Source organism: Notolepis coatsorum, assembly GCF_963971535.1.
Source record: "Notolepis coatsorum genome assembly, chromosome: 3".
In the NCBI taxonomy this organism is placed as follows: Eukaryota; Metazoa; Chordata; class Actinopteri; order Aulopiformes; family Paralepididae; genus Notolepis; species Notolepis coatsorum.
In genome coordinates, this window is record NC_140167.1 from 56,136,051 (window position 1) to 56,159,362 (window position 23,312).

General features: G+C 44.8%; 1 protein-coding gene across 1 annotated transcript in view; it reads right to left on the reverse strand.

The window, feature by feature from the left end:
• The window catches only part of fermt2 (FERM domain containing kindlin 2), a 74,236-nt gene that overhangs the window by 31,505 nt on the left and 19,419 nt on the right, over positions 1–23,312 (reverse strand). The window contains exon 3 of the mRNA XM_084311214.1: positions 17,127–17,360. Within this exon, the coding sequence (XP_084167340.1) occupies positions 17,127–17,360 (234 nt within the window). The remainder of the gene's footprint in view (positions 1–17,126; positions 17,361–23,312) is intronic.

Sequence of the window (23,312 nt, forward strand, 5' to 3'; positions counted from 1 at the left end):
GCACTGTTGTCGCATTTATCTTGTTGAAATCCTCCCACAGGTTCTTTTTACTACCACATATTTAATTGAGACCCTTTATTTGTTTATTATTTCAATTTAGCTGGAAATACATTGCTACATCATTCAGTAACATTTGCAGAGCCTTATAACAAAAACATTATTACGGTCACCATTGTGACCAGTGGGATTAATCAACCAATTGTATTATTTATTTTTCTATTTCATTGAACATTGCACATGTTAAAAGCCATTTTTTTTACTCAAAATGTGAGTATTACCAAGTCAACTTGTGTTCTTAAAACAATGACAATAAACATAGTTTTATTAGGTTGAAATAATGTGGTTGTGTACTTATTTTTCTGTTAACTTATTATGGATTGAAAACTGAAAACCTTAATGCACAGTAACTGAACTCAATATTTTTAAGTTCTGGTAACTTATTATTATATTTTTTTTTACAGTGTAGTCTGGCGATCAATCAAAACTTATTTACACGATATACCTCACATTCACCCTCCATTCACATCCTGGTGTTCTCCATTAGGCCTGTAGGTGGAGCTATGACAGCACACGTACAGTACACACACCAATGGTGTGTGATGTGTCCAAAAATGAATGGGCAAATGTGAGTGAAATGGTCGCACTGTATGCAGCTGTTTGTCTGCATTGCATTCCCCCCCCCGCCCCCAACTCAGATTTAGGGTTGATACAACCATCATAATAATATTGTTAATAATAACAATAACAATAATGATGTAATAATGTAAAAATTATCATTAAAAATACCTGATTATGAGAAGAAAAAAATTACGATGCATGCAATATTGTTGAGGCACACTAGTTACAACTATATTTCAAACAGGCACTCCATGTCAAAAAGGTTGCTGACCCCTGCACTAGACTGACTAGAGGTTCCAGTAGTGGGCAGCTTGAATTGCCAGGTCCTAGAACCAGCGCTTTTTTTCTTTTTTTTAGAGCATTAACTCTTTGGAATGGCCTGCCTCGGAACCTCTGCTGCATTTACAGTAGATTCACTTTTAAAAGGAATCTTAAATTGTTTTTAAATTGTTTTTAACACTGTAAAGTAATTTTTTGTTTTTGTTTTACACTAATGTAATTTTAGCTATCTTAATCGTTACAGTAGTTTCATTATGCATTGTGTGTACTGACTTTTAATAATTTTGTTTTTGCAATAGTGATCCATCTTTAATCTTTCAAAATGTTCAGTTGCTATTGCATGCACTCATCTGTGTTTCACTACACACTTGAGTGCATGCTTACCAACTGTTAGTCTGCAACACTACTATCACCGACATCTAAGAAGGGAGATCCCCCCTTGAATGGCCCTTCTAAGGTTTCTCTCCTCCACACTGCCTGTGGAGCATTTTTCCCTATTGTTAGGTTTTAGTGAGTTTTTCCTTACCTTCGCGTGGGGTATGTCTGGGAGTGCTTGCATTCTTTCATTTATTTGCATTCATTTTAAATTTGTTGGACCTTATGGTGTTCTTGTTCTGTTCTTGACTTATTGTTATGTTTCTTCTTGACTCGTTTAAAGAAGACGTGTATGGCCCATGGGGACATTAACGTGTGTTGTCGGGCCTTACAAATACATTTGATTTGATTTGATTGTTTTTGTATGTTTTTTTGTGTGTGGACCCCAGGAAGACTAGCTGGTTGCTATCGCACCAGCTAATGGGGATCCCTAATAAAATCAAAATCAAAATATAGTCTAAAAAGCTCCTAGTATCCAGGTGATTTTCTTTTATGTTAGCCAGGATGTACTGTCCCACCTTGTAACCTTGGATACATGGTTGGCAGCTGGTTTCTGGTCAGTTTGAGAACACAACGTTTGTAATTGTTGTCAAATTGTATGAAATCTTCTATAACATCTTCTATAAGCCATGTGAACTTTTGTGTGTGCGTGTGCGTGTGCGTGTGTGTGTGTGTGTGTGTGTGTGTGCTGGGCGATATGGCCTAAATATGATATCACGATATTTTCTGACCTTTCGGCGATACACATCACGATGTTTTTCTTTTTTCCCCCAACAATTCATTATGAGGCTTACAAGACAGTATTTGAGTTTGCAAGCTAACATTAAGACAAAATACCCATGCATTTAGCATTTTTATATTATATATTAGATTTAGATATTGGATTATTAGATTATATATTGCATATATTTAGCAATGAGATATTATATGATTTAGATATGAAATATGATGAATTGAAAATGGGGGACCCTGATGTAAACAAGACGAAAGTCTTTCTCTGGTCTGCATCCCCTTAACAATTGTATGTATTGAGCTGTACTGTACCATTCTGCAATATGTTAATAAAGTTTTCAATCATTCAATCAATCAATCATAATAGCATTTTTATGAAACTACTGTATATTTGTATGTCTCTAAATGTTTTGATTAATTGAAAATGGAGGACCCTTATGTAAAAAAGCCGAAAGTCTTTTTCTGGTCTTCATCCTCCAGTCCACTGTTGTTGTATTGAGCTGTACTGTATTGTACCCATTCTGCAATCTGTTAATAAAGTTTTCATTCATTCATTCATTCAGACGGCAACAGATTAATTTTGATTGACAGTCGATTCTGCCAATTACGTCACACCGCTTGCACCCGCCCTGCTGTTCTTAGCACCAATCGGCAAGCACGTATTCGTTTTTTTACTTCCGGAATGTCCACCATTGATTTTGACGAGGCTAACAACAAAGCTAGTAACGTTAGCTCCCCGCGGCCGACGAGTAGATTACCAGCGCTCCGCAGGATGACTAAACGAGGCATAATGATTTTACTGCAACGAATGTTATAATAAAGCCTTTCCATACATCTGTCTGATTGAAAACTTTATTAACAGACCGCAGAATGGGCACAACTCAGCACGGCTGAGATATGAACGAGTAATGCTTGCTGTCTATCTAGGTCGTCCTCGGACGTTGCTATGTTCGGGTAAATACGCTGATGTTATTGAACGTGTAACTATGTAACGTTAATGCCACAAACGAATGCCTTTGTTAATCACAAGGAGTAACTTTGATGCAGTGGCGTGTGTGTGTGGGGGCGGCGTTGTGCAGGTCGCGTTTGAACGTGTGGACCAGATTGACGCGACACAATCCTCTTGGGCAAAACATCACGATATCCACGATACGTTTAAAAAGTGTATCGTTAATGAACTGTACCCGATATTTATATAATATCGTCATATCGCCCAGCCCATTTTCCCCTGTCATGCTTTGTTCTTCATCAAAATTCCCTGTGAATCTCAGGGGCAGACAGGGAGATGCATACAGAGGCAGAGAAAGAGAGAGAGAGAGAGAGAGAGAGAGAGAGAGAGAGAGAGAGAGAGAGAGAGAGAGAGAGAGAGAGAGAGAGAGAGAGAGAGAGAGAGAGAAAAAGAGAAAGAGAAAGAGAAAGAGAAAGAGAAAGAGAAAGAGAGAGCGAGAGCGAGAGCGAGAGAGAGAGAGAAAGAGAGGGATGAAGGGTAACAATCATAAGCAGCTGTGCAGATGAGGGGTGGAAAATTGCAAATCCCTTTCTCAGGACCCCGACAAATCTCGCTCTAACTGTAATCCCCAAATGAGACTGGAAAAAGACACACACACAAACACACACACACACTTGATACCATGCAGCCGGTGTTTGGTAGCAGCCAATGAATGAGCCACTATTCCATTCTCTATGAAATACCAGCTTAGATATGACAGGCTAGCTTATATATTATCTTAGATATGACAGACTAGCTTAGATGCTACAAATGATGTAAACAGCCATGTCATAGCTGTCATATAATTATCATATAATGAGTCCTTGGTGCTTGTATGGTGCAGTGGATTCTGCTTGTTGATTGTGATGCTGATGCAGGGTCGGTTTCTCGGGGGTCATAGCCACTGTGTACTGTAGGATTTATTTTATGTGGGCATGTGCTGGATGGGGGTGCTTGGAGATGCTCTGCGCGAGCGTGTGTGTTGGGGGATGGAGAGGGTGATGCATATTTCACGGATTCGAACCCAGGACGTTGCGATTACGCTACAAGCATATACGTGGTGTGCGCCACCGGGGTGCCCCGTGATTGTTGTGTACTTCCTGTATATAATACAGTTCACCTCGTACCTGGCTCCACTGTATGTGTGTTTGTTTGTGTGTTCATGCTTCTGTGCGTCTGTATGTGTAAAAGGAATTAAACTAAGTTAAGAGCTCTGATGATACATACAGCAGATTTGATATAATGGCTAAAACAGTCGTCTCCCTCCCCCTCTCTACTCTCTCCTCCTTCACTCTGCTCCCTCTCTCCCCCTCTGCATACTCTCTCTCTCCTCTCTCTCTCTCTCTTCCCTATCTCACTCATCCCCCTGCTCCTTCCCTTCTCTTTCTCTCTCCTCTCTCTTCCCTTGACTCTCTCTCCCCTCTGCTCTCTACTCTCTTCTCTCTTCTCTCTTCCCTCTCCTCTCTCTTCCCTCTTCGCTCTCTCTCTCTTCCTCTACGCTCTTCTCTCTCTGGCTTGAGGCCGGGGATCAATCACTCAACAGCAGTAATGGTGTTTTAGGATGACTTTGGGACGGTTGTGAGGTAGTGTGTAAGACGGCCAGAATGTGTCAAGAGGGAGACAGATGGAGCTCGTCTAGAATCACAGCTGGGTCCACGGCCGCCTACCTTTCATTTTTCATCTACAGGTTTTAATTTCACACGTATAAATCTTTCATGCGAGACAACTATTAAAAAAAGAAATTCTCACAGAAAGTATGTGTGTGAGTGAGAAAGAAGAAAAGTGAGAGAGATGGTGAATAGATAATAGAAGATATAGGTAGAGAGAGAGAGAGAGGGGGGGGGGGTAGAGAGAGAGGCAGAGAGGTAGAGAGAGAGCGGTAGAGAGAGCAGAAGAGCCTGCATCCAAAGGAGGAGAGACAGAACTTCTTGGCTTGGCGAGAATTGCTTGTTTAGTTTGTGTAACTAAAGCAAAGCATTCCAGGGGTTTTAAGGACTACCAGATGGGAGCTCGCTCTACCTCCCTCTCTCCCTCCCTCCCTCCTCCCCCTTTTCCTTCCATCCCACTCTCCTCCTCTCGTCTGCAACAGTGGAGCACGATCCCCTGTGCCCTTATACAGCCATGTGAGTGTCGTGCCGGCGTGCTGCCTGAACCCTCCTGAGCTGAGGCAGGAGGAGGCAGAGAGCGAGGCTAGGCTGCATGCGTGTGTGTGCATGCGTGTGTGTGCGTACATGTCTCTGTGAGCCATATTAAAAGGCATGTGGGGTTTTTACTACGACGTCAAAATCAAGAAACCAAATCGCTTTTTCACGAATTCATTCCCGTGAGCTCATAGTCCATAATAATAGGACTAGGTCCGAGCTCATAGTCCATAATAATAGGGACTAGGTCCGAGCAATATACCGATGCTTATAGTTTGCAGGCCATCGGTGTTATTGAATCGTGGGACGTCTTTTATATCGTGATGAACTAATTATGTGGTCTAAATGAATGGAAAAAAACAATAAGAACTTAGTTTCATTGTATCATGCTTCCATTACCCTACAGTCAAACATATGATGAAGATGCATTGGATTATACAACATGTGATTTTCCATTCCTAAGCAGATAGTTATTGAAAAGAAGAAAATATATATATTCTTGAATATTGCGATATTTATATTTTTCCTCACCCCTACTAGTAGAGACTGAAATCAGCCATCTACTGATTCTCTGCACCTGTAGTAGAGGGGAGGAGTTCACCGCAGGTGGTGGAGGTGGTGGGGGTATAACGATCGGACAGAGGCCTTCTTTTCATCACTCACATGCCATGAGAGGAGAGGTAGACATGATAGGAATGCAATATCTGATGGAGCGAAAGAGAGGACAGAGGTTACTGATGGAACCCAGAACAGTCAATGAGTTAATACAACTCACTACTAGTCTTCCGGTACTTGCTGCTACTAGCCTTGGATATCAGAAGGATACCAGGCTAAAACGGGGTACGGTATCTGATCATTTCCCCCTAAAACCCAACACCAAAGAGCGGAGTGTAACGGCTTCACCATCTCCTGCATTCTTGGCACAAAGAATCACACTAATAAGGGGGCTTTCTCATTAGGAACGGGTGCTCCGGGGCCGGCTAGGTGGTGTAGTGGGCAAGGCACTCGCCACCAGTGTGGAGACGCTAGGATTCGCGTGTTCGAATCCAGCTCTCCACATTGTTTTTCAGTTTGGCTGGTCGTCCGCAGTAATACACATTGGCCGTATTACGGGGAGGGAAAACTGAAGGGTGGGGATCGAACGTTGTGAACAAGCGACTCCTACAAGTCGGTTGGTGCGCCTGCGCAGTAGAATCAGGAAGTGTCGGGGGCAGCGTGAGCCTCCCACGCGTTACTCCTCGACACAGAGATCGAGCTGCGCAGGTGAAAAGATGCGACTGCTGTTACCTCAAGTACCGGAGGGGACTTGTGCTATGTATGACTTAGTCCACATTGCAGCCGGCTTGTGGGAGGCAAGAAACAGCGTTCGTGACAGGGGAGGGTTGAATTGGATGATACGAAATTGGGATGGGAGAAAATATGGAAAAATGGGAGAAAAGGTGGATCAAAAAGGAACGGGTGCTCCGCTCCGTCCTCGCTCCGTCCTTGAGTGCAAACTCCCGCCCTCCCTCTCCCCCCTCTGGTTTGTGTACACACTGCAGTCTTGGTTTGCTCCGGGTTTTGTTTTAGGTTTGCGTTTAGAGCGTGTAAGCTGCCGTAGGTGATGATGTCACACTCGAACGTCAACACATGGAACAGTTGAACACATGGTGATGGAAACTGGATGCCCGATATAAAGAAACGAATAACCAATAAATATGAAGTTATCTTTGAACCTCTGTTGTCAAGCCTCGTCAATATAACCCACCCCCTTTCCTCACGAATGGAACTGGTGAGCGTTTCCAGGGTTAGCGGCTAACGCTAGTTAGCTTAGCCTAGTTATGGGATAACTTAGTTAGCAGCTAACGTTAGCCCATTGCTTGCGTCAATTATATTGCATGTCATTGAAGGTCCGCGCTGGTCTGTGTCTAATGAAATTAAAATTGCATGTCATTGAAGGTCCGCGCTGGTCTGTGTCTATAGTGAAATGAGAGGAAAGCTCTGCGCTAAAGCAAGTCTCATCTCAGCCGCGACGTGACAACATACTCGATGTTATATAAAAAATTATCTCGCAGTCTACTTGAAAATCAGCCTGCAATCTACCTGTCGATCACGGCCGACTGGTTGGGCACCACTGGTCTATAGAAATAAATGCATTCAAACAAGAAACCAATATATAGACATAGCAATGGCAAAAAAAAAAAGCCAGGCCTAATGCGAGCCAGGGAAGTCTTGGGCTTGTAACGTGGCTTCATCTCGAAAGCCCAAGGGACTCTGATGGAGAAATATGGATTATATATCATCAGTAGACTGTCAACAGGGTAGTATATTCTAGATCTTGCCAGGAGGGGGGGGGGGGGGGGGGGGGGGGGGGGGCATAGACCTGACTGCCCGCTTGAGTTCCTGGGGTTTATTCCTCTGAACACATGATTCATCAGAATAATCACAAACACAAGTCATATTCTAATTTTACAGCACTGCTGTGTAAAAGGATAATAAAGCCCCTACATGGTGAGAAAAGTGAAGGAGAGGTTGAATCTCTTTATTAGCGGTATTCAGGGGTGAGCTCCTCATTGGGTTATGGAGACTCACTGATTGGCTAAACATGTCGGGGCAATAAATCCAGTGTGTGTTCCGGGGTAGATTGAGTAACACTTAAAGCACTGACAAATGAAGCCTTCAACTACAGTAGCAGACAGTTTCTGTTTAAAAAGGGAAGTGGACGGCAGTGAAGCTAATTCTACAGCCAGGAATATGGCACTTTAAATCAGCCCTGGAGCTAAGCTATACAGTACGTCGATCTCCAAACCACCACGATGGCGTGAAGATGCCGTCCAAAGCAAACAGGACTTGGCCCGTACAAGCGTTGCGGTATCTCTTTCCACCCCCCTGTCCGATGCGGTGCTAAAAGCCCAATCAAAGGATAACAACATTCTTTAATTCCGAGAGTTGAAGCAGAGGCCAAAAAACGCTCTCCCGTGTTGTGAAAACAGAGGCCGGGACATTCTGGCCAGTGGACCGGACCGCACCGCGATGGTCCATAAATCAGCTGGACCACAGTGATGAAGCAGCAGTCCCAAAAGAACCCCTGTTAACTCAAGTGACCGATCACCGGGACCAAACCCCTCGCTACAGCCAACGCACTCATACCGCCCTCCTCCCCTCTTCATACGTTCCTAATTGATCCATCTCAAGCCCTGCCCTCGTTCTTGATCCTCCAATCACAACTCTTGCTTGGAGGGGGGAAATAAATAGAACGGGGTCTGACATAAGTCAATTGGCTATCGTCCAATTGCACCGTCTCCACACACCCCTCCTTCATCCGTCCTTCCCTCGCCGGGACTCTTCTCTCTGACCCTCCGTTGTCGTTAATAAGGCTCTTCCATTTCACAGCGACGACTAGACCTCTTCAGGGCTAGAGTTAGCCAACGCCACTGCAGCTATAAAACTGTCCCCGCATTCCAGAGAATCAGGGCAGGCCGGGACATGGGAGCAGAGAATGGTTAATAGACAAGATGCGGTGGTTTAGTGGAGTGGCGTGACCGGCATTAAGCCCTGAATGCTGTTCTGCTCCTGCTGGGTCGTTGCTGTGGCCTGTGGGACCCGTTGGAAGAGGCCACGCCTCCCATCACCTAAGGCCCTAGGGCCACAGTCATGTGCAAGTCATTGGTGATGGGATACATTTCCTGTCCTGTCCCTAAGGAAAGGTATTAAGGCAGAGAGCAGCCAGGATGGTATTATGTGTGTGTGTATTTGCGCATATTAATGGCGCCTGAGGTGACTGAAGCATGTCCAGTTTGTCTAGACGGGACAAGCTAACCAGCTCCCAACTATGACTCCTCTTCTTCTGGACAAATGAATCTTTCATAAAGCCTGATCCAATACCAACCGTTGACATTCCTCCAGTTTCACAACCGCATACCTCGCCTTTTAGAAACGGCTAATAATTTCACGGGGGCCCTTCTATTTCAGTTGGCACCGTGACACTCCCGACAGCGATGACGGAAAACGTTTTCGACTTAAAAGAAAAGGCAGAAAAGCACACAATCCTGGGTAACTTTCGAGAACGGGACGTACAGAGCAAAAAAAAACAATAAAGGTCTCACATCTCAAAACAGTGGATCAAGCACACCTCGTCCTCGCGATGACCGCACACCCGCGTGTCACAAGCCCAATAAGCAACACAGCACAGGATCAGAGGGCGCTGCCAAGAGAGAGTGAGAGTGCAACACCAGGAGTGCAACGGAGTGATTTCAACCATTAACTACACTGGACTTCTGCAGAGGCCTTCCGTCTCTCTCCCCGCCAGCCCAGACGGACTGTGTCTATGTCGAGGGGGCGGGACTAGGCACAGCTGCAGTGGACATGGGAGAACTATAGCAATGATAATTGGTTTGATCCATTTAGCCGGTAATGGTACTGCTGGTAGATAGAGAGTCACTGTGCGGGAGGCGGAGAGTCAGAGAGAGTGAGGGAGGGAGAGAGAGACAGACTGAAAGTGAGCGAGGATGAGGGAAAACCATTTGGAACAAATATCTAATTGTGATTATTATGACTGATGGTATTGCGATATGATTCAGGAGGAATGATCCTTTTTGTATCATTATTCTCATTTTAAGTAATTGTCTAAAAAACATTATAATATAAATAAATGTCTATTTTGACTGTTGCCAACCGATATAACACAATAGTGATTCTACCTATAACCCAGTTCATGAATGCTTCTACATGAGCTGTTCTGGGCTGTTCTAAACAGTGGTGTCTGGTAGGACATTCCCAGGACAATCATCTGGCACACAGGAAGTGGTTTTACGTCACCAGCAGTTTGCAAGATGGAAAGCAGGTCAATACATTACAGAAAAGCAACAGCAATGACCACTTATGACCTATAGATGTTGCCAAAATAAACAAAAATGCAGATCTTACGGATTACCAGTTTAAAATTATCATGGTGTGATTTTTGCGAGGATCTGTACCAAACAAAGATATATATAGAAGTCTGTAGGATATCCGGGACATCTCTGCAGTATGACAATATTTAATTTAGACATTTTGACACATTTCCCTTTTAACAAATATTGCAGGTTTTTTTGTTTTTATAAAATGTTGATTAATTGTCCAGCCCTAGATGTCTAACTCGCACAGCTGGGGGAGTGAACTTGGAACTTGTTTTGCACCAGGAAACAACCACTGCCTAACAAACTGATAGGAGCTAAAAGCCCCTTCCAATCAATCATTAGGAGGAAAGAAGGGGGGGGGGCTCTCATCAGTCTCACAGGTTTAAGGAAAATCCAATTATTGTCTCTTGCTCCCTCTCTTACCATCTCTCACCCTCCGAGTACCACAAGCTGCCTCCCTCCCTCCCTCTCTCTCCCACAGGCAAGTCAGCAGAAAACACACACAGGAAATCGTCAAACTGAAAATCGTCCAGACAATGACAAATGAAACGCTTCCAGTCAAGACCAGCTCACTGGGAACGAGCAGTAAATCACTTGAAGTAAAATTGTCATGCGAGACTGACACTTAACTCTTTCTGCGCCAAACAAGAATTCTCGTGTTTCAAATCCAACCGCTGAGCGCCAAAAACGAGAAAACTTGTTTTTAGATATTTTTCTTTCCCCCCCCCCCCATTCTAAACACTCGCATGGACCTTTGTGACTCATCTGAGACCTTGAAATTGCAATGACGATTGAATCCCGCCAGGTGGCATTATCGCCTACCTTATGATATGGGCCAGCTTAGTGTGGGTGGCCCCAGCCCCCAAACAACTAGGGACTCACTCTACTAGTAGGTTGCGAGCAGCTGTGAGCAGGATGACAATGGCGACCGCCTAGAGCAAACTATTGGATATTATGAAAAAGACAATGGATTATGATTATCGACGATAAGGTGCGTTTCCTAACGTTATATGTATTGATCCTGTTCTGATTCAAGACACTTGGACTCGAAGTGAGAAATGGAGTACTTCTAAAACAAAGGTAACGTCTAATTTACGTCTACTTTACCGAAACTCCATCATAAAACATGCGTTTGTATGATCGCAGCGTTGGAAAACGACCCCCCCCCCGATGATTTTGTGAAGAAACATAGGTAATGTACCTTTTGACAAAGGTAACATCTATTTTACCGAACCCCCATCCTAAAACATGCGTTTGTATGATCACAGCATCGGAAAAGGACCCCCCCCGGCTTTGTGAAGAAACAAGGTCATGTGTTTACCTTTGACCTGGCAATAATAAAGGTGTCAGGCGAGCAGCCGCGAGATTTGTCCATACACTGCACAAAACACACTTTATCTCACAATCTAGAAAACCAGCCTGGATTATTTTGAAACGGGGCGATGTTTACCGTGGTATAGCGCACAAACAAAGGGATGTAGAAATGAAATGTTTTGTCCCTGTTGTACTATAAATAGTGTCTGTAAAATGAGCCATACTATTTTCTCCATAGCTATAATATAGAATATACGATGGGTCCGCAAACATCGTGAAAATGGTCAATAGCGCTGGCGCCAGGGAGTAAAGATGGGAAAACAGCGTGGCAGTCAATGAGTTAAAAGAACTCTCCCGCCATCCAAGAATATAACTTTTTATTCCTGAAAACAACAAAGCAAGGTGAGATAGGCCTAAATAATACAAGCGTAGTGACCCATTGCGCCATATGGTCCTTCACCCGCCTCTGTAAGTTATCTCGCAACATCCTTGCACACGTCAAGTCAGCCAAGAGCAATTTGTCCTGTCTGTGGAACTGAAATAGATTTATTACAGAGGAGGTAGACGCATTCTTAACTAGGACTGGAGGACCTTTCTCCCGCCTCCTCTCTGAAAAAACACACTCAAGTGTATTTATACTCCATTAAATGTTCTGGTTATTATTTTCATTTCATAGAACTCCGTAGCGAGACTATTTTACCATAATGAAATAAATAAATAAAAGGTCCCTTTCAGCTAAATGGAAAACAAGGTAAGGTGCTCTACCTGTCAGAGCCAATAAAAACAAGAGACTAGACACTAGAGCTCCTTATCCTGCGTTCTGAACACAGAGATGAAAGAAAAAGCTGAAACTGAGTCTAAGGTGTGTGTGTATGGGTGTGTGTGTGTGTGTGTGTGTGTGTGTGTGTGTGTGTGTGTGTGTGTGTGTGTGTGTGTGTGTGTGTGTGTGTGTGTGTGTGTGTGTGTGTGTGTATAATATGTGTGTGTGTGTATGCGTGTGTGCATGAGTGTGCAGACAATTCTTTGGCTGGTTATTTCCGTGTAAAATTTCGGAATGTGTTAGGAATGTTAGGCTTATCAGTTCTCAGTTCAGCAATTCTACACCAGACAGTAGTAGATGTTGTATTGGAAAACATGTTCATAAAGTATTTTTTTATTTTTTGTATCCACTTTTTCTCCCATTTTCTATTTTTCTCCCATCCCAATTTCGTATCATCCAATTCAACCCTCCCCTGTCTCGAACGCTGTTTCTTGCCTCCCACAAGCCGGCTGCAATGTGGACTAAGTCATACATAGCACGAGTCCCCTCCGATACTCGAGGTAACAGCAGTCGCATCTTTTCACCTGCGAGGCGCGATCTTTCAGCGTCAGGGGTCTGCGCTTTGGAGGGGCGCCGCCCCCATCGCTTCCTGATTCTACTGCGCAGGCGCACCAACCGACCTGTAGGAGTCGCTGTCCACAACGCCCGATCCCCACCCATCAGTTTCCCACCGCCTAATACTGCCAATGTGTATTAGTACGGACGACCAGCTAAACTGAAAGCAATGTGGAGCGCTGGGCTCGAACAGGCGAACCCAGCGTCTCAAGTATTCGTGGTGAGCGCCTTGCCCACTGCACCACGTAGCCGCACATGTTCATAAAGTCTGTAACAAAGTTTTCAAGGGCCATTTCTCTGCTCTCTTTCTGTCTCTTAATCATCTTTTTCCACGAGCTTGATTTGATTGTAATGTGACTTTTTGTGTGTGTGTTTTTGTGTTTTTGTGTGTGTGTGTGGGGGGGCATCTTCATCTTTGCTCTCCTGATACGTTTCACCATTCTGACTTCAGGTCATTTCAATGTTTATCCTCCTAAAAATTAAGGTGTATCCTCCTCTTTTGCACAATTTTGTAAACAAACTACTGTTTTCTAGCGCTGCCTCTTTAGTGCTGCTTGCATCTCCCCCATGCATCCTTTGTTTTCTGTAACCTTTTGTGAGGGGTGGGGTCTGATTGACTGATAAGATTCTTCAGCATCTTGCTTTGCTGACAATGTATTTCTCCATTCTGACTTATTTTTTGTCCAGTCATTTTACTACTCTCTCCTTTTTCTCAGACAGCTGCCTAGGTCTACATAACATTTACTGATACATTTTGCTTAGTTGATTCAACCTTCCTGAACTAATGTGACCCCAAAGTGTAAACAGACAGACAACATCCGCTTTTGGCGTTAGCTTGTTGGTCCCCCAGCCACCTAACATTACAGCTAATGCTAGCTAAAGCCCTAAATCCACCAAGCATTAGCCCAACGTGCGCTAGGAGTGGAAATTGTGTAGTATTGAAGTGCAACAAAGTGGGAAAGCTGACGTTAACATTACTGTACGAGAGCGGACGAGAGCACATCACTCTACATTTAGCTAGTTAACGTTACTGCGCAAGACCACATCACTCAACACATAGCTAGTTAGCGTTACTGTACGAGAGCGGACGAGAGCACATCACTCTACATTTAGCTAGTTAACGTTACTGCGCAAGACCACATCACTCAACAACGTTACCCCATCAACTTTCTCCCATGTTGCCATTGTTGTCAGTATCTGTACCTCCAAGCAAAACTTATTTTCCATTATATCAATTCCTAGTGGAATTTATTTTTGACATTGTTCTTTAGCTTTCCAACACTATCCATTCAGTCAATTAGGCTACTTTTGGCACGCAGTTCAGAGCATGTTCGCTCATCAGCTGAACTTCCCACAGTGATTGACAAAAGATGGAACGTTTCGACTACGGCATGCTTTTGTTCAGGGCAGACATTACTCTTTTGTATGCATTATTACAGTCTATGCTTATTGTTATGTTTACAGTCTATGATTATGCTTATTGTGGCATACATTGATCTCACAAATGACCATTTCTGAAATAAAAACACAGAAAATTGCAGCTCTGCAGAGGTCCTTCATCAGGGGCCAGTGACAAAAAGCCAACAGGTGTCCTGGGGACCCTGCTACTCACCTGCAGAGCCTACTGGAGACACTGGCTGTAGAGCAGCGGCAGGGGGTGCAGCTGGAGCCACTACGAGCTAGGAGAAATGGGTACTACAGGGTCAAGGGTCGTTGGGATCCAGTGTATGACCTTTGACACAGGTCAGCAGGGTACCAGCATGTCGATAGCGAATGGTGACTGACCTCTGAGTGCTACTAAGATCAAGGGGGGGGGGGGGGGGGATTCTGACCATGTCAATAGGGGTGAAGGGGGGGTAAGGAATGTAGAGACAGAGACAGTGAGGGAGAAAGAATGGAGTGTGTGTAAAGAATGTGTGTGTGTGTGTGTGTGCAAGTTTGTCTACGCGCATACAGTATGCGCTCGTTAACGTCTGCCAGTGATGGGAGGGAGGCCGATAATCTCTGTTTAGTAAACAGGATTGAGAGACTGACTGAGCCCTGGTCTAAGGACAACCCTCCAGAACTAACAAGTGGACAGCTGAGATCACCAGTACCATGCAATAAAGCTCAGGGTCTGTTTGATAAACACACAAAAAAGGCCAGAGACAAATACAACACAGTGAGAAAAGACAGCACCAAAGAGCTTCGTTTCTTGTATCCTTATCAGCAACTAGGTGACTTTTATAATAATAATAAATTAAATTTGTAACGCACTTTATATTTGTGACAATCTCAAAGTGCTACAGGAGATAAAGATAAAAAATTAAATGAATAAAAACTATTAAAATGAATAAAACAACCAATGAAATGGAAGAAACATACAGATAAAAATAAAATTAAAAAATTTAATAATAATTCAGGCAAATGCCTTGTTAAAAATAAATGTTTTTAGGCCCCTTTTAAAAATCTCAACGGACTGTGGTGCTCTCAGATGGTCGGGGAGGGCATTCCACAGCCGAGGAGCAGCTGAGCAGAAGGCCCGATCGCGTGAATACTTTCGGCAAGCAACAAGCCCTTCCGCGTTGCTCCGATTGGCCGAGCGTGCGCATGCGCATGAGCCGCGACGCACTCCTCAGCCAGGCAGGAATACTAAACTCCGCTTAACGCAATTTATACAAATGGAAGTATTGATTTCGCCGTAACAAATCATTAAAAAAATATACCATTAAGTGGAATATGTTGGATTATGTAATTGGTTTGTCATGACAAACCAATAAAAAAATCGCGAATTAACCAGTGGCTACAACAACACACAGTAACTACATGCATCATTGTTTACAATGAACGGTGGGGCTAATCGAAAGGACTGGACACGGACGCGTTAAACAGCAATCAATTAATTTAATATAACAGTCCGGTTCTGTGTTTGTTTGCGTCTGTAGATTGTTGGTGAACAACTAACTTTAGATTAGTTTAACTTGTCCGTGTCCAGTCCTTTCAATTAGCCCCACCGTTCATTGTAAACAATGATGCATGTAGTTACTGTGTGTTGTTGTAGCCACCGGTTAATTCGCGATTTTTTATTGGTTTGTCATGACAAACCAATTACATAATCCAACATATGTGTAAAGGCACAACATATTCCAGTTAACGGTAAAAAAATTTAATGATTCGTTACGGCAAAATCAATACTTCTATTTTTATAAATTGCGTTAAGCGGAGCTTAGTATTCCTGCCTGGCCGAGGAGCGCGTCGCGGCTCATGCGCATGCGCACGCTCGGCCAATCAGAGCAACGCAGAAGGGCTTGTTGCTTGCCGAAAGTATTCACGCGGCCCGGTCGCCCATGGTGCCAAGTAGGGCTGTAACTAACGATTATTTTGGTAGTCGACTAATCTGTAGATAATTTTTTCAATTACCGGTAGTCGACTAATCTAACGATTATTTCTGTCACACCCTCCATCTCTGCTTCCTGTGGGCGCGGCTCCTTTTCCGGGCTCTTAGCAGACTTCTTAGCTTAACATAACAGACCCGACAGTAAGTTTGGGGGAACTAATGGAATAACTGGGGTTGCAACAAAAGTGCAACTAGGGCTAAAAACAATGAAATAATAATAATAATAATAATAATAATAATAATAATAATAATAATAATAATAATAATAATAATAATAATAATAATAATAATAATAATAATAATAATAATAATAATAATAATAAATAATATATCCTTCTTAGCAGACTTCTTAGCTTAACATCCCAGGGAACTAATGGGATAACTGGGGATGTTGTTTGCTCCTGACAAGAGTCTCAAACTCTGAGGTCATGCTCAATGTCCAATCTGTTCCTCTGCTTTGTCTTCAGCTTGACCAGAGCTGAGAAGCCACTTTCACAAAGATAGGTAGTGCAAAAAAAAATAATTATATAAAAAAGAAAAAAAGTATATATATATATTTTTTTTTATGACGCATCGACGCAAAGATTCTGTGTCGACGAGTTTTTATGATCGACCTCGTCGATTATGTCGACTAATCGTTGCAGCCCTAGTGCAAAGGTGTGTCCTGTGTATGGGTTTGAGTGTGTTTGAGTGTCCAGAGCGGAGGGAGCGGGTGGAGGTCGGGGGAGCGATGAGTTCCTTTAGATAGAATTGTTGCCTTGTGCTACTGAAGCACACTGATCAGTGATCAGTCACCCAACCCTCTGCAAGTGATAAAGAATCCGTTCTCTCTTTTCTTTGCGAGTGGCAGCCAGTCACTTTCCTTGCTGACGTGTTGGGATGAATATTCAAATCTCTATATTGCCGCCTTTCCAGAGTCGGAACGGAGCGTCTCCCGTGTACTTTTGACAATTAAACGGAGAGGCTCCTCAACCATTTCCGCCTGCAATTCAAATCAACTAAATCCGGTCCGACGGACCCGTCTGAAGTTTTAAAGTTGTGTGCGACTTACTGAAGGTTTTGCAGATGTCGGAGACGGCCTTGAAGACGCGGTCGGAGAAGTTGACCTTGACCTTCATGTGCTTGATGTTGGGCAGCTGCAGACGGAGCAGCTTGTGCTGAGGAGTGAAGAGCAGCCTGGCGTCCGCCTGGATGCCGTACTTGTCCAGCGTCCAGTGGGTCTTCAGCAGCCACGTCTTCTTCTTCTCCCACCAGAGAGCATGGTCCGACCAGTCCTTCTTCACGTCTAGGAGGAGAGAAAGATGTCAGATTATTTGCAGGGTCGTCCACGATTATTGCATGAATAAGAACTAATAAGGCTTGTAGTCATAGGATTTTTGCAGACTAATCAACTATTTGGTTTCAAATCAACAGATCTGTAAAATTTTGTTCCTTCCCCACGTGCAATCAAGTACATCTTTATATCTAAAACATAAATGTGAAAATTTGGAATTGACCAACAACCTCTACTTAAATAGTTACAGTAGGGGCAGCACTAGAGATCATTGTAGAGTTAGTGCTGTGAAAACTGCATTGATACAGAGCATAGGATTTAGCAGCTGAGTATTTGTTTGGGTTATCTTTGTTTTTGTACATTTACAGAAATGTCATGACTGCTTCACATCGGTCCTTGTGACCAAAACTTTTTTTGCCTTTTGTACTTTGCTCCCATATCACCAATTTTGTCGTTATGCCAATTTCCTTCCTGGTCGTTGCACTGCCCTACCGTCAGTCTGGGGAGGGTGTAGACCACCACATGCTGCCCTACCGTCAGTCTGGGGAGGGTGTAGACTACCACATGCTGCCCTACTGTCCGTCTGGGGAGGGTGTAGACTACCACATGCTGCCCTACTGTCCGTCTGGGGAGGGTGTAGACTACCACATGCTGCCCTACTGTCCGTCTGGAGAGGGTGTAGACCACCACATGCTGCCCTACTGTCCGTCTGGAGAGGGTGTAGACTACCACATGCTGCCCTACTGTCCGTCTGGGGAGGGTGTAGACTACCACATGCTGCCCTACTGTCCGTCTGGGGAGGGTGTAGACTACCACATGCTGCCCTACTGTCCATCTGGGGAGAGTGTGTAGACCACCACATGCTGCCCTATAGGGAGGTGTAGTCTGACGTCACTTTGGACCGCCCGCGAGGTCCTGCCGTTTAGGTATTTATCATTGGGAAATGGATTATCGGCTATTGTAACAATTCTGCCTCATGAACATTGGCAAGCTTTCCATTTTTGGACAAAATTAGTTCCCTTCTATCACCAACATTGTTTAAGCATTTTTGGTTGAAATAAAATTTTACGTAATTATTTTACGATTAACACTTTGATCGCCATGGGTTAAATTCATAATTTACCATCCCTCGCCATCTCTATTTGTCTATGGAGAAGTTCCCCTTCTTTGCAGGGCTATAACTTTTAAAATTCTATTGCTAAATTGCCATTATTATGGCCCATTCAATGTCCTATATGTATTGTTCAGGGTGTAGCAACGTTAAACTTTTTCATTCACATATTCATACTAAAATATGGTCTAAAGTATAAGTATGTTTTTATCGTTTTCTGCAGCTTACTTCAGAACGTGATTTATAGCCCTAAATGCATTATATTGATGATCAAATACAGTTTGGTAGGAATCTGTGCGAGAAAAATTTCAACTGGATGTGCTTCTAGGAGTTACTACATATCATCTGATGATGACCGGATGGGCGGGGGATCGTTTATAATTCCGTGGGCAGCGTTAGATGATTCATCCAGAGTGGGTCATATGTTCATCATAGCAGTTTATATGGAACACGTTAGAATATAACGCTGAATCTTACCGTGGCTTCCTCGCGCCGCTGGCAGATGAGCGTGGAACAGAATCTTTTCTATTATGGGATGGAGAAATGCCCGATCCATTTCCAGGTTGTATAATAGTATATACGTCCAAATCATGTTGTTTTTTCGAGTTATTTGCACCGATCGATGTTCACTGTGTCAAGACAGAGTCTCTCTAACGATAGCGAGTGCCCGGACCACATATGGATGAGCACTACCGGTTCAAAGGGTCATTTCCGGTTGGCGATCTGCCGATCGGCCACCAGATGGCGCTCTTGAACCGCTAGAGAGTTGAGTGGAGCTTTGCAGTGTGTCTCAGGGCTCCGGAGGGGAAATATTATTTCGATCACAGATTTTTGAAATATTGATATCAAAGACGAGTTACGGCGTCTTCGGCAGTATGAGCATGGCTAGGAATGACGTCTAAACTCTTCCCCGGCGATCATAGTGTTAATTGTGAATATTTTCATGTTGAGCTATAGATTGTGGATGAATAAACAAGATGATTTAGAAATGCATTGCGATTTCAAGCAAGGTGGACTGGCCGGAAACAACAATGTAACCATTACACCTCTCTATAGTCAGTCTGGGGAGGGTGTGTAGACTACCTACCACATCCTCTGATACATTCAGAGGACATTCTTTTCACCGAACAGTGAGGAGTTTCACTTGGAGAGCATAACACGCATGGAGGTTCACGCCATCTCCCCCAGATCCTCTTTCCCGCTGAACAGGCCCCCCTGACCAACCAATAGGATTGGCTACTGTAATGACCAGGACCCGCCCACCCGCGAACACTGCCAATTGTTCCAAGCCGGAGATACTGCAGCCGGAGCTGAACCTGGTCTCTGCAGCGGTGGGTTTAGCCTAGACCTCCACACTACCCAGACGCCCCCACGTCGACTCTCTTTAATGAATCAACGCAGAGGTGATAGCGTCTGCGGGAATGGACTTTTTTCTTTGGAAAGGCTATTCACATGAAGCCACCATGACACCAGTGCCAAAGGGGCTTTGGCAGCTAGATGGGTATCGAGACAATGAAAGTGTAAGCAGAGCCTTTCTATATGCGTCACTCAATAGTGACCTGACATCACCAAATATGTCTCTCCCGGGCAGGGGGTCACGCTCGGGGTGAAAAGGGGACGGGTGGGGACGGGCTAAGGGAGGGGCTGGGCTGGAGAGGCTTCCCGGGGCATCAGAGTGGGTGGAGGGGGCGGGCGGAGGAGCGAGAGAGAGAGAGAGTGTGTGAAAGAGGCTGCTGTTTGCGTGACACCGTGTGGATATCAGGTTCATACCTCCCTCTTTGTTCAAGAGTCACGCTATGATCCCTTCTAAAGCAAGAGACATGCCACCCAAAGCCCCACACACCTCCCTGTACGGCATGGGGCTCAACACCAGAGAGATGGACCTGAGGTCTCACTGTGTGTGTGTTCGACTTCAGAGGGAAGGTGAAAACCGCGGGGATTTAAGGAACTCGAAGCAGCTGTTTTTGCAGATTACCTGGCGCGGCCTTCTATATAAGCGTCATTGTCATGGGGCTGTGTGCTAAAGTCGAGTGGCTTTTGATCTGTGAATTCCCCCTAAATCTGAAGGGAAGAGTAGAAGATTTCAAAATCCCTTCCCTCTGGAGCCATGATCAGACATGGCAGGTCTTTGAGGCTCATCATATCTGTTGATCGCTATAATGGCAAACATTCACTAAATATCTGAGACTTTTAAAAATGGGCAGTTCACCCAAAATGAAATAAAAACTACATATTTGCCCACTTATGGGGGAATGCTATTCATCCATTCAGATGGTTTTGGTGCAATTTGCCTAGTTTTAGAGATAACTGCCGTCACTCCAATACAAAAGCAATGTCTCTTTACTGAAATTATGACCCGGTTACTCAGGATAATCCACAGACCTTGTTGTGAGCAGTTCATGTAGGAACTATTTTCTACTGAACTACACCCCCCATAATAATGAATGCCCTGCTCAGTGTGTACAGCAGAACCTCATTTGCCCTGACGGTGTGTACATGTGTACAGCAGAACCTCATTTGCCCTGACGGTGTGTACATGTGTACAGCAGAACCTCATTTGTCTGAGTTCCGGAACCGGACGTATATTGTGTTTTTGTTTTTGTTCCTCCGTTGCAACTTCATGGTGTCAAAATGCACTTCATTGAATAAAAAACAATACTTCAGAATAGGTCCCACGTGTTTTCACGCATAGTTTCAATTTCGGTCTAACGAACGGCGTCCCCTCCCAAGGGGTTTGCCGGGTAAGCCGTTATGTGAGAGATGTGACTACGATTACTTTACCCAATGTTGATGACTGGATACCCCCCCACCCACACCACTCCCACCCGAGCGGTGATGTCATCACTCTGGCATTCATCCAGGAAGGCACTTCCCTGAGCGGTGTCTTGTTTCCTCCGCCCACGTCCCCCTTCGTCACCTGTCCTCTCCCTCACTCTAATTCTCTGTCTCTCTCTCTCTCTCTCTCTCGCTCTCTCATGCACTGAATCACTCAGGCAGGACACTGGCATTGGTTTGCCCAGTCACTCTTCCGTTTGGAGGCCACATCGCCATGGTGTTTTGGTTTCTTTACCACTGTGTCACTGAGTGAACACAGACACAGATGCCCCCCTGCCTCGGGGCTGGATCTCACTCTACACTGAAACCCCGCGTTACTGAGCCTCTGCAAAGCCGAGAGTCTTGTAGCCAGAAGATCCGTACGTGACCCTCATCCTAGTGGGCTTCATTTGCTTAATGTGCCACACCGCATTAGCTAAATGTTTCATTGACATATTACATCTATTTATTATGCAGGGAAGAACGTGCGTATCAGAGGAACGGTCTGGAAAGGCTCTTTAAGTCATAATGGACTATCATCACTTTCGGATACTGAGCTAGCTACCTAGCTAGAAGGATGTCCCTAACATACAACATTATAGACAGGCACCTATCTCGGAACATCAATACAGATGATTTGACATACGATCACAGTGGATCTACTTCATTGTCCAGTCAGAAAGATGATGACATTATTACCGACCAATCTACCAGAGGCATCCTCTAGTCACCAGCCACCCTCTAGTCACCAGCTCAAAGCTGGAACACAAACTCCCAAGGAAGAAAGGAGGGAGATAATCTTGTGTTACCTTCAAGAATGTCCCCTCACGCTGACCTCCTCTACCTGTCAATCGACGGCAGGGTGCCATGGTAACCTAAACCCAGGCCGCACCTTCCGCTTCCATGTCCTGTTATTGTTTTCCCGCTGACCCTAACGTAAACAGATGCATCCATAATGCATTGTTGACACTCTCAGGGCTGAGCCCTTCTTAGAAGGCTGCATGAATGGGGTGGCGGTGGGTGGATGTTGACTGACTGAATGGCTCCCTGCGAGTGCTAAACACCACCCTGGTGTTAAGCTAACCGACCCCACGGGGGGAGGAGAGGGACCAGGAGAGGGACCAGGAGATTACACCGGCGATTAGGACGGAGGAAAGTTAGAGACAGTTAGAGACAGAGGGAGAGAGAGAGAGGGGTGGCCCACCAGCATCTCAATTCTGATGCCATTGTGAAGAGCCGAGGCTGGGTGAAAGGGGGTGTGGGGGAGGTTGTTTGTCAAGCTGTTGGCCTTTTAAGAGTGTTTACTTTGGGACAAACACTTGGCACTTGACTGAAAACATTCCAAGCTTTCTTTCCGGGATTGTTGCAAGTGTGTGGGTTCCTCTCGCAGCAGGGGGTCTAGCTGTCACCAGTTTGTTCCGATGTCCCAGCTGGGCAGAATATACAACTGCATCGCTACCACCACCAGAGAAACAGCTCCCCAAGTGCAGGCAATTACTCAAGACCAAAATAATATGAGAGCGTTTAGGGGAGAGGGGCTTTGAAAATAGACTGTAGTGTTTTCTCATAGCACTTCTCACCGTTCCTCCTCATTTATGGTGTCTGGGAGGCTTGTGGAGCAGCTACAGCCTGATCAACACTTGGCAGCTCAAGTCTTGACCACAGTTCACATTCTATATAAGAGCTTCTGTGTGGTCAGGATACATAACCAACACACGCACAGACACGCTCTTCGGTGGTGGGTGGCGTCAGTTACCCATCGCCAACCTCCCCACAGCTCCTGCTTCTACTGTGGGTTCTCTCCACCCGCCCACCGCCATACCTCTGATTGGCCGTCGCCTTCCGACTGCTTCACTGTGCACCAGGCTAGAACCTGGAGACGTGATTGGACGAGGGCCGCTCTGGTAGCTTGTCTGTTAGGATGTTTCAATAACAGGCTGGTAATTCAATCTGCAGAGTGGGAGGGAGAGAGGGCCAATGGCATCCCCCCCGCTAAAAATACAGCCTGCCAGGCCTGACGTAATGCACCCGCCACATGG